The sequence below is a fragment of the Chaetodon auriga genome, chromosome 22, assembly GCF_051107435.1.
Source record: "Chaetodon auriga isolate fChaAug3 chromosome 22, fChaAug3.hap1, whole genome shotgun sequence".
Lineage (NCBI taxonomy): Eukaryota > Metazoa > Chordata > Actinopteri > Chaetodontiformes > Chaetodontidae > Chaetodon > Chaetodon auriga.
Genome location: NC_135095.1, coordinates 9,777,727 through 9,793,715, shown reverse-complemented (window position 1 = coordinate 9,793,715; position 15,989 = coordinate 9,777,727). Strand labels below are relative to the sequence as shown.

The following is a 15,989-nucleotide window of genomic DNA, read 5'->3' as shown; positions in this document are numbered from 1 at the left end:
TCCGATTGGCCACAGCAAATCACGTGGCCATTTCCCAAGCGGAGTTTCCACGACAGCTGGAAGCCGAGCGGCACAGGCGCATCGCTTCTTTGCTAAAATTATCGGAAATAACACGACTTCTGCTCGTCTCAGCACCTCCAGATAAACCCTGGTCTGGCATGGGCGACAAGAGGAGTCCCACAAGGTAACGACCGAGTGAGAGCGTCCGAGATATTCAAGCTAGGAGAGGGGAGCGGACATCGACAAGCGCACGGGGGAAAAAAATGGGTTTTCTCCACGGTCTCTCTCGCTCGCTCTCGCTCTCTCTCTCTCGCTCTCGCTCTCTCTCCCTCTCTCTCGCTCTCTCTCTCTCTCTCTCACTGCATGTGTGTATGTGCGCGTGTTGCCGCGTGTGTGTGCGCGCGCGCGGGTGTTAAAACCTCATCGCCAATTACAGTGTCGGATCACAGCGCGCTTGCAGATGATTTCCCAAATCCTATAGGCTTACCCAGATGTTTGCTATCGATAGCCTTCGCGGATGCGAGCTGAACTCACTCCTGTCTCCTCTCGCCCCCCTTTTGCTCTTCTCTCCTGCCTTCCCTTTTTCTTTATTTTTTTTAATGTTCTTTTTGTCTTTTTGTTTTCACATTTATTGTTTTAAAGGCCGAAGCGTCAACCGAAGCCCTCCTCCGACGAGGGGTTTTGGGACTGCAGCGTGTGCACGTACAAGAACACGGCAGAAGCTTTCAAGTGCATGATGTGTGATGTCAGGAAGGGGACATCAACAAGGTAAGCCGATGGATATACATACATTACCTCTGGTCTCTTTTGCATGAGCGGGTCCCAAAGGAGGGGCTCCCCGGGGACTCTGGGGCTGCCCTCCCCAGCAAAATGAGGAGCAGTTTAATCTCACTACCACCCCTTTTCCTTCAAGCAATTAGTGCATTTGTACCATGAGACGATGCATTAAGATAATTGTATTTTTTTTTTCCAGTTATTTAACTCTCTCCTCTGCTGCCTTTCTGTACACAGTTCACACAGGAAACAGAAACAAACATGTTGCAAGCTAATTTGTTTACTGTAGTTTTCTGGTGACAACTGCATTTATTCTGGGTGTTTTTGTGCAACAATATTAACAATTGCTTTATCCGTGTCTTCCTCAAACGCGACATGTCTTAATCCTCTTTTCACATTTCCTCTGAGCAGTGCATTAGTCTCCATGTTCTTGCCCCGGTGTTGACACTGACCTCTGTGAAATGAGGGAGAGGGGTGGCTCGCTCTTTAAGCACACACATCCATCTTGTTGCCCTGGAGATATTTGTAACAGACCCGGGTGAAGGGTGGGGGGGGTTAGAGACGTCTAATACACACACACACACACATAAACATAACATACAAATTCAAACACACAGCATGTAGGTACACACACTCTGCGCCCTCTGTGCTCTGGCTGATATTTGTCCTGACATCAGTGATTTGGAGCAGGAAATGACTGTTATTCCTGAGTGGCAGTCATTATCAGGATACAACAAAGGGTGAAGGAGAGGAAGTGTGGCTCCGGGTATGGGAAACGGTGTGTGTTGTTCTCCCCCTTTAATGCATCGCCAATTATCCTCTCCTGCATTAGCACAACTTTCCCAATGATTTAACTACAGCAACAACAACAACAACAACTCGTCAGTGCAGTTGTCAGCTTTGATGCCTTTTCGCAATTGTCGGATTTCTCGTGTTGCTGCATGCACTTGTGTGCATGTGTGTTTTTGTGTGCACGCACGTGTGTGTGTGTGTGTGTGTGTGTGGGAGGGCTAGTTGTGAGAAGAGGTTGTCAGAGCAGCTGCCAGACAGACAGCCATAGCTCATTACTATGCAACAGCTTAATCAGCCTGCTGTCATCAGAAACACACACACACACACACACACACAAACATACAGATGCACTCAACATGCAAATTTTACACACGACTGCACGCATATTCGCACACAAACACGCGTTCTTAATGCACACTCGAGTGCGCGGTTGTTGCTCACTCAAACACAGAGATTGAGTAGCAGCAGACATGTTGTTGTTGTTGTTGGGTTCAGCTTATTGCAGTTGAGCGGTGATTGTCGAGAGGACACTCCAGGGACTCTGTGTGTGCTTCCATAAAAACAAGCGGCCCGCAGCTTCGCCAAGAACCTGTCTGATTCCTCGCGTCACCAAAAGCTGTGACACCCTTTGTCTTCCCCATATGGGCATTTTTTTTTTTGTTGGGGGGGGGGGGGGGGGGAGTTGGCAAGGACACAAGGACCCAGAATCCCTCGCTGCACCCCTGACACTCCATGACAAATTTAGAAAACGTCCGTGAGAAGGTCTTATTTAATGTTAATAACCCACTTGTCTTCTCAACTGCAGTGCTGCAGAAATGTTGTGTTTTCAACAGTCTCGCCGTACACGCTGCACACACGCGGGCTAATGCTGCAGCAAAATGGCCACACAGGTGGTCGCAGCTGTTAACGACCGAACACAACAGACAAGTGGATTTCTCAGCAAGCAAGCCAAAGGTGCTAAAGGGCAAACGACAAGCAGAATATAAATGTAGGGCACGGCAAATTCCCTCGCTGGTTACTAAACAAGCATGACTGAGCTATTACTGCAAAGTAATGAATTAATGCTTGACACAGGCATGGAGCGTCCAGTGGTTAGAGGAAGTGTCCCACAGCCTGAAGGTCACAGGTTTGACAGGCAGTGTGTGTGGAAGTGCTTTAAATTAGCTTATCACTTGTCATGGCTTGAAAATGCCAACTCACCGCGTAAAGTGTCACTTTTTCTAACCAGGATCCGTGTCTTTTCAGACAGCACTAGAGATGACGGATGCTTCCAAAGATGGCATGTTTTAGGCCGCGGCGGAGAAATATTTTAGGAGTTAGAGAGTTTGCAGGTACATAGATAGCCGTCAAGAGATAAAGATGAATGTTTTATGAAGGTGAGGTTTAGCAGAGCCTAGATCTCCTCTGATGTGGGGAGATGATCTACTGCAGGGACCCAAAGCCGGCGGCTGATTGAAAGCACGCTGTTGAGTTTGACTGAAGACAGGGATGCATCAGCAGGATTGGACTCGCTTATCGGAGGAGGAGGCGGAGTGAAATGGAAGAGGGAGACAGAATGACAAAGAGGGAACCGGCTGATGTTCCGCTAATTCTGTCAGCGGCTCGGGAACTCAGCAGCTAGGAAGTCACATTTGAAGCGAGCGGGACCTGCGCCTACGTCTTTAGAGGGAGCGCTCTCCGGCTGCACAACTGATGCGGCTGTGCAGATTGAATTGGAAGAATATGTTGTTCCTCTAGCTGATAGCTTACAGTATTTAATTAAAGCTGTCTTAGAGGAGCTATGGGTTCACAACATCTCATGCAGTCTCATTACCTTAAGACTTCGTGGGGGGAAAAAAAGCAAAAGGGACATTTTTATCTTCCTGCCGCTCTTTGGGCTCCGTCCCAGCCTTTGAAACCCAGCGTGACAGATGAAAGTCACAGTGCAGCGGTGTGGTGCTTAAAAGGAGGCTGTTTGATAAGTGCAAGGTCACAGGTTTGATTCCTACGTCCAGAGCGAGCGTCCTTGAGCAAGGGCCTCCCAGTGCACCCACTATGACTTCTCCTGGATTAGAGTGCCGCCTTAATGTTTGAACCATATGATGGGAGGTGAGATGTGTCGGAGTCGACGCTCGCGTCTGGAGTCAAAGCTGAAAATGTCATGACAGACAGCTGTTAAACCCAAATCTAAACAAACCGCCCTCAGCCAAATACTACTGGATGTAATAGAGCGGCGTGTGTCTGTGTGTGTGTGTGTGTGACCTTCTCTGGTGTCTCGCCTACACCACCTGCATCTGTTCACCGAGCTGAGCTCTGACAAGTCAGGCCCCACCAGGGAAACACTCACTGTGTGCATGCTCGGCGCTCAGGAGCTTGTTTAGCAGCATTATGTTTCCACGGGTCAGGACAGTGAGCTTGATCATGTTCCTATCAGCTCTCTCTCTGCCTGTGGCTCTCCTGTTTGTGTTGACTTTCTCCCCACCTTTATCGCTTCTGTCTCGCAGCGATTTGGTGTTTGCTCTCTAGCTGTCTCTCTCTCTGCGTCTCGCTCTCTCTCTCCAGGAGTTGAACTTAACCTAGGGCGTCTCTCGGTGACAGATTGACTGATGTGCAGGTTTTGTCAGCTCCGCCTAAACAAGCACGAGCCATTCTGTGCTGGCTGGGAACCTGTCAGCGTTTGGCTTTTTAGATGTTGTTTTATCATCCTCCGCACAAGCTCGCCCTCACAGTTCATGTGCAGTGCACACACTGAAACTGGGGCTGTAATTGTGCAGTTGACTCAGTTGCAGCTGGTTTAGCCTCTTTAAAAAAACGATGCTTTCAATATGACGTAGTCCAGAGTATCCAAAGCAGTTTAGGCAAGTACGTTAAACCACCTGCAAGCAGAGCTACAACTAACAGTTCTTATTATCTGACTCATCGACTCATCTTTTAGTCAAAAAAAAAAAGTCGGAAAATAGAGAAAAATGTCCCCAAAAATTCCAAGGTGACATCTTCAAATGTCTTGCTCTGCCTCACCAGCAGTCCAAAACTCCAAAGATATTCAGTTTAGGCTGATATGAAGCAGAAAAGCAGCAAATCGTGGAGGTTTTATCCAAAGAAGACGTAATCAAGTATAAAGAAGATAAGTGCAATGAAATGATATCACAAAAAAAAAAAAACAGAGTGCAGTGAAAAATGTCTGATGCAGATATTGGTAGAAATTGTTGCCATTTCGAAGCTTTTGCATGAATCCAGCCAGCGATTGGTTGCAGTAGATATCCATTATAAATAGCAGATACTGATCAGCGCGCCGGAGCTATCTGATTGTGTGAAACAGAAGCTGCGAGCCGCGGCAGAGAGTTGCACCGTAAAGTTTATCTGCAGACCGGATGGCGGATTCTAAATTTGGGATCAAAATGCAGCACAGAGCTTCTCATGCAAAAAGGAAAGGATTCATTATCTCTCTTTCCGATCTGTTTGTTCTCGGAAAAGAGCCACATTGATGGAAATGTGTGCAACTGTCACGGAATAGCAATATGTAATACAATATATGCATGCATTAAAACGCTGCCTGAAGAAATAAAAAGCCATTTGAAATGCACAGCGGAAAGTGTGAATTAGCCGTACTTCCATACTGTTCCACTGGCTTTGCACACATTTGTACTTACAAGGCTTGAATACAGAGTTTCCTCTTTGGCAACAAAACTCTTATATCTCAATTAGACGTATTATTAGCTTTTAGCAAGGTTTTACACACCTTTTTTCAGCCTTTTTAAGAATCAAACAAATGCTTTTTCAATCAGAGGCTAATCTGGCTCTTCAGCAGGCGAAGTGAGTGGGAGAAAGCTAATGTAAAGCAAAAATTAGCACTATTTGGCTGCTGCATTAATGTCGGCGTTAATTACCTGATGACACGAAACATGCAACTAGCGGAGAGCCACACATTTGGTTCTCATCTTAAAGGCGTGTGTTTTCATTCATGTTTCGTGCTAATAATGAAAATGTTGGGGCTTGTTTTGTGTTGTTGTGCAACACCTTTGGTGCTAAACGCTCGCGTCGCGTACGTCCTCAGAACAGCAGAGGGCTTAACGAAGCACACTCAGGCTCCTTTTTCAGACAGTCTCGCTTTGTGCGGCGTCGGTTTTCGAATAGTTCTTGAGCCGTGAGTGATCGTTCCAAGTGAAATCTCGAGAACAGGCACCAACCAATGCTGATAAACAGGTTTCATGAGCTGGATCTGCAAGTAGACAGTGACAGCATGAACTGCGTGTGGTTATTTATATGAGAAAAGCCGACTGCTGTAAAAAAGATTCATGCAAATTATCATCAGGTATCATTCCTGTGCAGCAGAGTGCTTGTCACCGATCAAGGTTCGATTGTCTCATCTCAATGATTACATCCTCTTTTAAGTCGCACACACACACACTCGGCTCAGTGGTGTGGGTTACTGGTTTTAGCGCTCACACAGCATACAAACACAGAGCGTACGCCGGGGACAATGAAGCTGGCTGTTATCACGTCACTGTGGCTCAAGATTATGGCTACGTGATAAGCCTGTAATTACTGCGGTGACACTGATGCATGACATACTGCTCTGTGTGTGTGCGGGGGGGGGGGCCTGTGTGTGAGAGAGGAGAACGTGGTGTAGTGTGGCTGGCGGGCTGTAGAAGGTGTCATAAACCACAGGACGCGGAGAGCCATCTGTCTCTCTCTCTCTTCCACACATGCACACACGCACACACACTCACACACACATGGCGGTAGCATGTACAGGCAGGGAGAGACATTAATCATCGGGTTGGAGGAGCTCCCAGGAGCAGCCTCCAACCCGCTGATAGAAAACCTGACACACACACAGCTCCACCTAGATTGAAAGAGTGTTCAACAGGGCATAAAATAAGCTATTTCACAATGATCTTACAATCATCACAGAACAGTGAGACGACTTTTGTTTATAGCAGCACACTCCAGTGCTTATTTTCAGCCCATCAGCTGTCCTGTGGCCTGTGTGCTCATCACGCAGCGCGCTCGGCAAATGTTAGCGAGCGGGCCAAACATCTGCAGAAGTCTGTACGGCTGTCTTCTGGATGTGGCACGTTAGAGCGAAAAGCCAGGGATGATAGCCAGAGGTGCCCCGTCAGGACACAGGGTTTGTACGAAGGAACGTATTTTAACCGTTTTCAAGGTTGGGAATGTGCTTCAGTATGCTTCTTGAAAAATGCTTGATTTTCAAAACATACAATCAAACCTAATATGAACAGTGGGTAAAATCATAGACTGTATGATAAATAGTGGCCACCGTGACGTCAGCCCAATGGTTTGTGGATGACTGGTTGGAAGCCTTGATTCTGGCGTTGTGGCCGTCGCAAGCAGTGAATTTAAAAATGAACTCGAACTTGAAACTAGCGATTGAGACCATAAACTCAGTCAAACTGTTGACTGAGGTAATAAATCAGATGACTAGTAGCGTCATTTTCTCATGAGCTTACCTACAGTCGGGCTTCTTGCAACCAGTGGATTCGCCCCCTGCAGGCCATTGGAAAAAAATGCAGGTGACATGACACATGGTTGTGTCATGTCACCTAGCCACATGGTTGCTGTGGCTATAAAGGAATTCCTTCATTTTTCAAAATTGCATTCAATTTAGATGCAATCATAAATACTTTGAGAGTCTGGAGAATTTTTGATTCAGATGCCTTAAAGTGTTTGAATTTTACTGTACAAACCCGGAGGACTAGAAACACCTTTTCTCGCTTTGAATTTCAAGATAAAAGGGCTAAAGACTTTCAAAGTAAAACACCTCAGTGCACCTCATTTGTATGGACCTTTGCACAAACGCTTCACCTGCCCAGGTAGCGCCTGCAGTGGAGGTTGTGTATTTGTAACAGCACCAGCTTTCAGTTTTATTAAAGTCTGTCCACCCAAAAACATCATAAAACCTGAGCGGTTTCTTCCTTTTAGCGTTGACATAAATCAGGTGGTAGGCTTGCTTTGGTAGAGAGTAGTGCTGTGAAGAAGTGTGAGTGGTATATTTGGAAAAAGTGGATTTTTTTTGAACATTGAAAGGCCGCAGAATCAATCTTTCTGATTTTGAAGTGTTGCTTCATGAGCTTGTGAAAAGGTGATGTTTTGGAGATGCATCGCTTTCACAGGACGGTGACGCGGTGGTGTGTTGCCCATTCGACTGAGGTCAAAACTAATCACATAAAGCCGACTCATTGCTTGAATTTGATATCTCATTGTCTCTGTCGTTGCTGTTTTTCCAAGTCCGTCTTTTTACAAAGTGCTATGATTTGTCTTTGAACCAGTTCTGGCTCACTACCACGCCATCTGTGTCAGTTGCTGAGTCTCTGTCGCTGCGGCGTCGATGACCTGTTTGTCCGCTGTGGCAGAAACTTCGGCGGCCCGGCCAAACCATCCTGAGTCATAATTTGACCACCTACTGAATTTGTCATGAGCAAACATTCGCTTTCAGATCGTGACCAAATCAGGACCAGAGGAGATATTTTGCGGCGTGGAGCGCAGGCCAGAGGTGGAGGAGTGCGAGGTCAGCGGGTGCATCAGAGGGAGAGGAGAGTGCAAAGGGGTAGAGGAGGGAGATAGCGATAGACGGTGTGTGTGTGTGTGTGTGTTTGACATATTTGCAAAGAGGTCAGCCAGAGTTCCCCTGTCAGTGAAATGTGTGAGGGATCAGTGGGCAGCATTTGTACCTTCCAGCCCTTCCAGTCTGCTGCACAGGACAAGCTCGCCTTTAGTCTGCCGTTAAAAGCAAAAGCTGTGAAAAGACCGTGAGCCGGAGAGCTTGAAACTGAAAATTACGCTTATTTTGCACGTTCAATCTAAAGCGAGATGGAAGACGGTCGATTGTTTTGCACTCACGCTTTGGAAATGTTAGAATGATCTTATCGAGCTAGGAACAAAAAAAAAACAGGAAGAAAATGGGTGAAAAGGTGGTTCTGATGCTCGCGAACGCGCCTGCATCGCCTCTCAAATAACATCTGAGACGGCCTGTGCGTTTACCTGACCACATCCTGCGAATTAAAAGCCCCCAAATAAAGAGACTGTGATTAATCCCCATTGTTTTCTTCAACCTCCCTTATTCAAGGAAATAGAATTTGCCGTGTCGAAGCCCTTCTCGTAACATCCTAATTTCCCAGTGTGGGACTCCATTAGCCGCTGTATAATAGATGGCGTGAGCGGAGCAAATGCTGTTTGGAACAACAGCTCCAACACGCAGTATTAATGTCAGAAAGAATAGGCCGTTACATTAGGCACAGAAATTTCTGCTGGAATCAATAAGCGCACACAAACACTCACTCAGCTTCCAGATGGAGGCCAGTGGCAAAGGCCTAAGTGCTAAGATAATAACCATCTGATTGGGTTAACAGAGGCAGCTCTGTTTAGAGCCTCGCCGTAATATCAGGTTGTCCGTCTCCTCTTTCACCTCGAGGTTCTTGAACTGGCTCTATTAGTGAAAATCTACTCCATTGTCATACATGAAGAGGACGGGATGAGCATAATACGTTTACAGTGGGACCCAATTGCTCAGTCTTCAATAGAAAAGATCATAATGAGCCTCAGGTGACAGTTTTTCTTGATCGCATTTAAAGCAGAACGTACAAATAGGGCACGAGTAGTCTATTCATTTCATAGTGAATCACACAGAAGGAAAGCACGTAGTGGCATCCTGAGCAGAAATCAAAGAAACCCAGAAAAGGAGGTTATGAATGAGGCAGCCAGTCGCCTTGTTTTTCATTTTGGGATGCCTGGCCCGAGGGCAGGATGGTGGACTCTGTTGTGACAGTCGGCGCTTTGTGCGCGAGCTCCGGCAAATGCAGAAAAGCAGACGTTTCTTCATTGTGTCGGGGTAAAAAGGGTGTCGAGGAGTGCAGCAGATGACTTGAGCTGCGAGCAGAGGACTCTGAGAGGCCGCTGCTTTTATTGAAAGAGGTGTCAGCGATTCTGCGGCGTGTGCTGACAAGACAGACATATTAGAGGATCTCTACATCTCCTCCCTATCAGACAGTTATGTAGGCCAAGAGACCCATTTGCATTTCACTGTAGCCTCGCTAGCATCACTGCATGTTCTGTGAAGGCAGTGATAAAAAAAAAAAAAAACTGACTCTGGGAGAGACTCTTTGAAGCTGGCCCTTAATTTAGGTCATTGCAGTACTGTTAAACAACAGCTTTGCCCTTAGAACAAGACGGCAGACCGGCAGCCGTATATTTCCTCTTAGAGGTAGGAGCCACTCAATTAAACTAAATAGGCCACCAAGGCTCATTTTGGCGAAAACGTGGCGCATTGCTCAGCAACACTTGGCCAGGTGCTCAGACTAATTTTGTGGATGGATTTTATCAAGTCCAGTGCATTTGTACACTCTGTACTTGGACTGTGTTGCGCCCTCATAATTACATTAGGCAGGCGCAAAAAGGACATTTTTCATGAAGCACCTGGAGGCCAGTGTTTTGTAATTGCGATACTTTTTGAAGGGTTCATACACAGGTTAGTGCACTTGAGTGAAGCTGCTCTGCAGTGTTACCAACAGAGGTGCGGTTTAAGAGCACTAACACAATGCTTAGCTTAAACTCGAGGATGCATGTTTTATGAGCAGCCGTTCAAAGCTCACATGTCATGTGACAGCGGATCTGTTGCTAATATCATAAAAAGCTGGTAGAACAGTGACACTGGCTGTTATGAAATTTGCTTCTTGGGTCTAATTACGAATACGACGGCTGCACGGGGCTCAGAAAGCACACTGTGCTCTTCTGCTGTTCTCATCATGCCCTCGTGCTTCCTATGCTCGCTGCTGTGTGTGTGTGTGTGTGTGTGTGTGCGCGCGCGTGCATGTACTGCACACGTACCTAAATGTGCCTCGGCGTGTGCGTCGTCTGCTGACCGCATTGCTTTATAAAGCGTGCATGCGTTTTCATGTGCACCCAGTTTTGATTTGTGTACACCCCTCTGGCTCTCGCTGCAGTATCTGCATGCTGCGATGTGCACCGGTGCATTCATACACGTATAACCGTGTCTACGCGTGAATGTGTTTGCGTGCGCGCACGCATGCAAAAAGCAGGCACTAGATGTGTAGGCTCCCTCAACAGATGGCCTTTTCAACACACTCGCCTCTCGGCTAGGGCTCTTGCCAGCCTCAAAAGACACACACACACGCACACACTCCTGCACAGAAATACGATCGCAGCCTTCGTGCATGCAAACTGTTGCCAGAGCAATTGCATAATGTATCATTTTTGAGACAGCAGACACTCGTGGAGGATGAAAATGTGACTGTGAGGAGGAACATTCGGTAACCATGTTCCAGTTATATTTGATATTGGATTTGCCTGTTAGCATTTTGTTGAGCCTGAGTGTGAAGGTGTATCATCCTCACTTATCAGCGAGCCCTGTTTTCTCTCTCTTCAGTAACAAGCCAGGATGGCTGAAGCCTGAAACAAGCCAAGGCAGCAAAAACAAGCCACGCTGTGTTTTTTACATAATCAAAATCGTATTAAAACATGATGGAAGAGATGAGGGATCATACCCCTGAGAGGCAGGTGACACCATTTATGACTGTTTACACCCTCTGCACGTTTAATACAAATGTGACTGTAGCCGAGGTCACTTTTCTAGTTTAGCCTCTAGTTTAATAAAAGCGTGAGAGCGCAAGAGACGTACATGCACGCACACCTGCTGTGTATTCTGAATTTAGTGTATTCTGCACACTTAGAATTCCTATCACGTCATTGTGTTCGCTGAAACAGATCTCATCTCGTCAATATTTATCCGCCCGTGCGCTGGAACGAGCCCGTGCAGGTACACTACATATCTCACAGATGGCTGAATCCGGGGTTTTACTCTGAATGCGCTCAGCGTGCGTTGCCACTTGCTGTCAGTGCTAAGACTTCAGCAGCACCATCCTAACCAGCACTGGCAGTGATTATTGGCTCTTGATTATGGTGGTACGCTCGCACGAAGCCATGTGTTCACCGTGATTTTCCCTCTCATTAATCTGCCGCTCTCCCTCTCTCTCTCTCTCTCTCCCTCTTTATGTCTCTTTCTCTTCCACCTTCCCCACCGACCGCCGCTCCTTCTCGCCGGATCAGGAAGCCTCGTCCCGTCTCCCAGCTCGTCTCGCAGCAGCAGGTAACGCAGCAGTTCGTGTTGCCCTCGCAGCCCAAAAAGGAAAAGAAGGAGCGAGTGGAGAGGGAGAAGAGCGACAGAGAGCCGGCGCTCAAGAAGAACAGTCACAAGAAGATGAGGTAAACAAGCTGACATGGGGTGGAGGGATCAACAGGAATCAGACATTACAGGGATGCATGAATAAACACTATAGATGGTGTTTATGTTTCCGCCTGACTTTAGGGCTGATGTGTTGTCGTATTTCATAAAAAAACTTCAAAAGATGGAAGCGAAGAGGGTGGGAAACACCAGAAATAAATTTCAAAGCAGTGTCTGGAAGATGCTCTTTGGAGTTTTCAGTGACACTGCAGCAAAAAGATCAAGGTGTTTTTCACTGTCGGGTAAATCGAGTTGATGGTGTTTTGCACTTCCTAAAGCAAGTGAAAGGGCTGATGAATGCGAAACCTCGTGCAGGACTTTAAACAATACTCTTAAAACGCTTTTCTCTTGGTTTTTTTTCCCCAGGCCCAGATTAAAAAACATCGACCGGAGCAGCGCCCAGCACCTGGAGGTGACGGTCGGGGACCTGACGGTCATCATAACGGACTTTAAGGAGAAGGCCAAGCCCTCGTCCACCTCGGCGACGTCGTCCAGCGCCGCCTCCACGGCCGACCACCACAGCCAGAACGGCTCCAGCTCAGAAAACACAGAGAAGGGGCTTTCCCGCTCCTCCTCGCCCCGAGGAGAGGGGAGCTCGGTCAACGGGGAGTCCCACTGAGTCGCCCCCTGGAAAACCTCCCCCGGCCTGCACCCACATCTCATCTGCAAGTCCACAGGAGCATCATGCCTCGACTTCGCAGCTGCACAATAATGACTAAATCTGTTTTTTTTTTTTGCCTTCTTTCTTTTTGGATATTTTATCAGGAATCATGACCCATTCGTCAGCATCAGCACTGGAATCCTGCGTTTAGAAAGCAATACGAAACACCTTTTGCTCCATCTTTGACGTTTTCGGGATCGACACTTGCTGTCGTCGAAAGGATCCCACAAGCTGTCCGAAGCTCGCTACTCGAATATATACTGAGACAGTTTTATTCTGACCAACGACTTGTCCAGGACTGACCTGAGACATGTCTGAGTGAACGTTTGGACGAGCTTTGTGGTCCTGCACGGTTTCCTTCAGCTGCCTGTCAGTGTTTCTGTTTCTTCATACTTCTGTTGGATGAACTGTGCAGCCCCACCCTTCATCTTCAGCGGCCGGCAGAGTGACCTCTTCTTCCCCCATGTGGAATCTTTACCTAACCTGTTAGAAGCCTGAACCATCTATAACACACTCTCAGTGTCCCGACACTGACCCTCCAACCTCACAGCGAACCTTTGCTCCGACCTTGATACTCCAAGCTTTTACTTCTGGACTGCCTCTGCTGTAGAGTGACTTTTTTGACGCAGCATAGCAGCTGTACTGCTGTACCGTTTGGTGTTTTTGCGTAATGTTTGGAGCAGGTTGTTAAGTTCAGGTAATGTGTGTTATGTCCGTTTGAAAGCGCCGGGCAGGGTGTTTTAAAAGCCGTCTTTTAAATGGTGCAGAAAGGTGTAGTGTTTGATTTGAAAGGGTAATACCGGTGTGTGTTTTTTGTTTGTCTGTTTTCAGTTTATGCCAGTAATCGATGCTACCCCTCTTTTGCATCATTCCCAGTTTGTTTGCACACAGTCACCCAGGGTGGAGATGCAATCAGTTTTGTTTTTCTACCTTTGCAGCCATTTGTATTCTGCAGTAGACAAACAACTGCAAACCTGCATTCAGTGATATTTTTTTTATAAAAACCTAGACTCAAATTCACTTTGTGAACATGTTCTGAATTAGCGACCCTTAAGCTACATGCAGCTTTTAGCTCATTGCTTTCTGACATACATCAACCACGTCCAGCAAACCAGTTCAGACAAGCTGTTATTAGACCTCAGGAGATGGAAGGCAGCTTGTAGCTGCTAAAGGAAGTCATGGCAGCTACTTGCTAGCTTAGCTACCAAGCTAAATGGGTAAATACTGGGCTAATATTGGTCAGAAGATAAGAGGGATGCTCGTGTTGGTGTTTGTCTGACGGATATGCAAGTGGTCAATAAGTTGCTAACATTTTAGCCATAACAGCTAGAATCTGTCTCTCAGGGCTTTGTTTCTTTGAGTTGAGTTGCTGTACCCTCCTTGCTATCAGAAATATCGCTTAATGCAGCTTCATACAAGTTCTGTTATTGATTACAGTGAGCATGAAATCACTTCCTGTGTGGCATTGTACATACATGATGTCAACAAACCGTGTTACCAATCAACGACACCCTTCAGGATATCGTTACACCATCAATACTATCACATGACTCCCACACAGTGATGTATATCTACGCAAATGCACTAACAATTCTGCAAAGACTTCCCATTTCATGACATTTCTGCTTGGATTTTGCGTGCTTTTATTTTCTCAACAGAGCTAATTTCAAGCCAGGTGTGTGACCGTAAGGTTTTGTTTCAGAGACACAAAAAGAAAAGCTGATTGCACAACGACTGAGGGATTGTCAAACTAAACTGTGGAAGGTAGTTGAAGGTAGCTGGAACGGACACCGGTATTCTCCTTTGAATCCCTGCTGCGCAGACGGGGGCTGCACGCGCTCAGACGGCGCTCATCCTGTTCTGTGGACCCGGTCTGGACACAGCACGACGCTTCTGCAGCAGGACACGAGAGCTTTGACTCCTGGACATGCACGCTTATCAGCTGTATAGGTGACGGCGTGCGGCGTGATGGACTTCTGTTTAAATTCCTCCATTTTGATGTAGCAAAGTGGGGGAGCTTTAGAATCTACTAAACTCCCAGCAGAACAACTATAGATCAACTTAACTACACAATAACTTATAAAACCTGTAGAATACTACACAGATAAAATGGATATTTCTAAAATATTGTACTACAATGTTTTGATGTGGTTGTATTATCCATCATACCAGTGTTACTGTCGAGATTTTTACTTTCACATTTTTAGCACAGATCCTGAGAACTGTCATGGCATGATAATATTATGGTCTCGGTATATTGTGGGACAGGCTATGTCTCTTAGTTTGTTAGCATCGTTTCATGTGTCGGAGGCGCGTTCTCATTGGTTCGCCACACTAGCTGGGACTAGGTGCGTGGACTGGTGGGAGCTGTTGTTCGGTTGTGGCAAAAATGGAAAGACTCTTAAGAATATGTTAGTTGTCACTTGTTGATATTTTTTGGTTTTGTTTTGCTTTGCCATGCTCAATTGTTTCGAAATGTGTGAACTTGTTTATTACATGTCTGAATAAGAAAATAAGAAAATTCAAACAAAGAAGTGTCTCTCCTTGTGCACAGTTTTGCTTTTTTTTTGTCACTTCCTTTCATCCAGGCGCGTGCACGCTTAGTTTTGTGTTTTCGCTCTGTTTTTAGCTCCATCTGAGGAACCACTGAATAACTGCCGCTCATCTTCATCACAGTAATCATCAATTTGTGCACATCCATTGAACAGTGGTTTCAAAATTCTTCATGGCATCATTGTATAGTGGTATTATACAATAGTTACACATGGTTTGTACATGAATTAACCCCCAGATCAGACAATAACTTTCTTTTCCCCACACTAAATGAAAATGCAGTTGACATTCAGGTCTGTTGTTTAGTTCAGCCACCTCAATAAAGATGACTTAAAGCCATGAATGGGTCTTTTCAGAGGTGAAGTCAATTGAAAATTGCTGCAGACGGAGCCTGAGGGGGGAGGGAGAGGGAGGAATCAACTTATCGCTCCCACCCTTCCCCCATTGAGGGTCCCGACCTCCAGCGTCTCTTGCATGATGTGCATCAAGCGAAAGACATGGAATCGAGACAAGCACCGGAAGTTTGAGCACGCCTTCAAAATAAAAGCCTAAAATGTAAAAACACGAGGGATGCAGATTTGCAGAACCTCAGAGACAAAGTATTAAACGTTTTCATGAACGTGTAACAATGAATAATGATCACAAGTATATAATCTGTATCAGGGTACATTCCCAAACCTTTGGTGTTTCAGCTGTATGCAAGTACGTTTGTCAAATGTGAAAATTGTTGGTAAAAGGTAAAAAGGTAAAAATATGGCCATGGGAAATAGTTTGTCTTTCACTCACATAGTTTTAAGAAGAGTGATAGAGCAAGCCACACATGTCTGAGCCACACTGTCAAGCATTAGCATGAAAAAAATAACATTGATATATATATATATATATATTTTTACAGTGCACTACTGCATAAATTGGTCTGAAATGTCAATAATGACCATGCAAACCTATCTAATTTCTGTTTTTTTTTTGTGA

At 46.1% G+C, this 15,989-nt stretch overlaps 1 protein-coding gene across 1 annotated transcript; it reads left to right on the top strand.

Moving 5' to 3' along the window:
* The first annotated feature begins 42 nt into the window (after positions 1–42).
* LOC143315049 (YY1-associated factor 2-like) lies at positions 43–15,360 on the top strand. The gene is made up of 4 exons (XM_076722478.1): positions 43–184; positions 643–768; positions 11,629–11,784; positions 12,170–15,360. Exons 1-4 carry the CDS (start codon positions 159–161, stop codon positions 12,420–12,422), a joined length of 561 nt encoding a protein of 186 aa, XP_076578593.1. The 5' UTR covers positions 43–158; the 3' UTR covers positions 12,423–15,360.
* The last annotated feature ends 629 nt before the right edge of the window (positions 15,361–15,989 follow it).

What these genes read in the sequence shown, in the direction of transcription:
- LOC143315049 (XM_076722478.1), top strand. Translation starts at nt 159, where the DNA reads ATGGGCGACAAGAGGAGTCCCACAAG. An exon ending in AGGAAGGGGACATCAACAAG is followed by an intron (nt 769 to 11,628) that starts GTAAGCCGATGG and finishes TCGCCGGATCAG; the next exon opens with GAAGCCTCGTCCCGTCTCCC. An exon ending in AACAGTCACAAGAAGATGAG is followed by an intron (nt 11,785 to 12,169) that starts GTAAACAAGCTG and finishes TTTTTTCCCCAG; the next exon opens with GCCCAGATTAAAAAACATCG.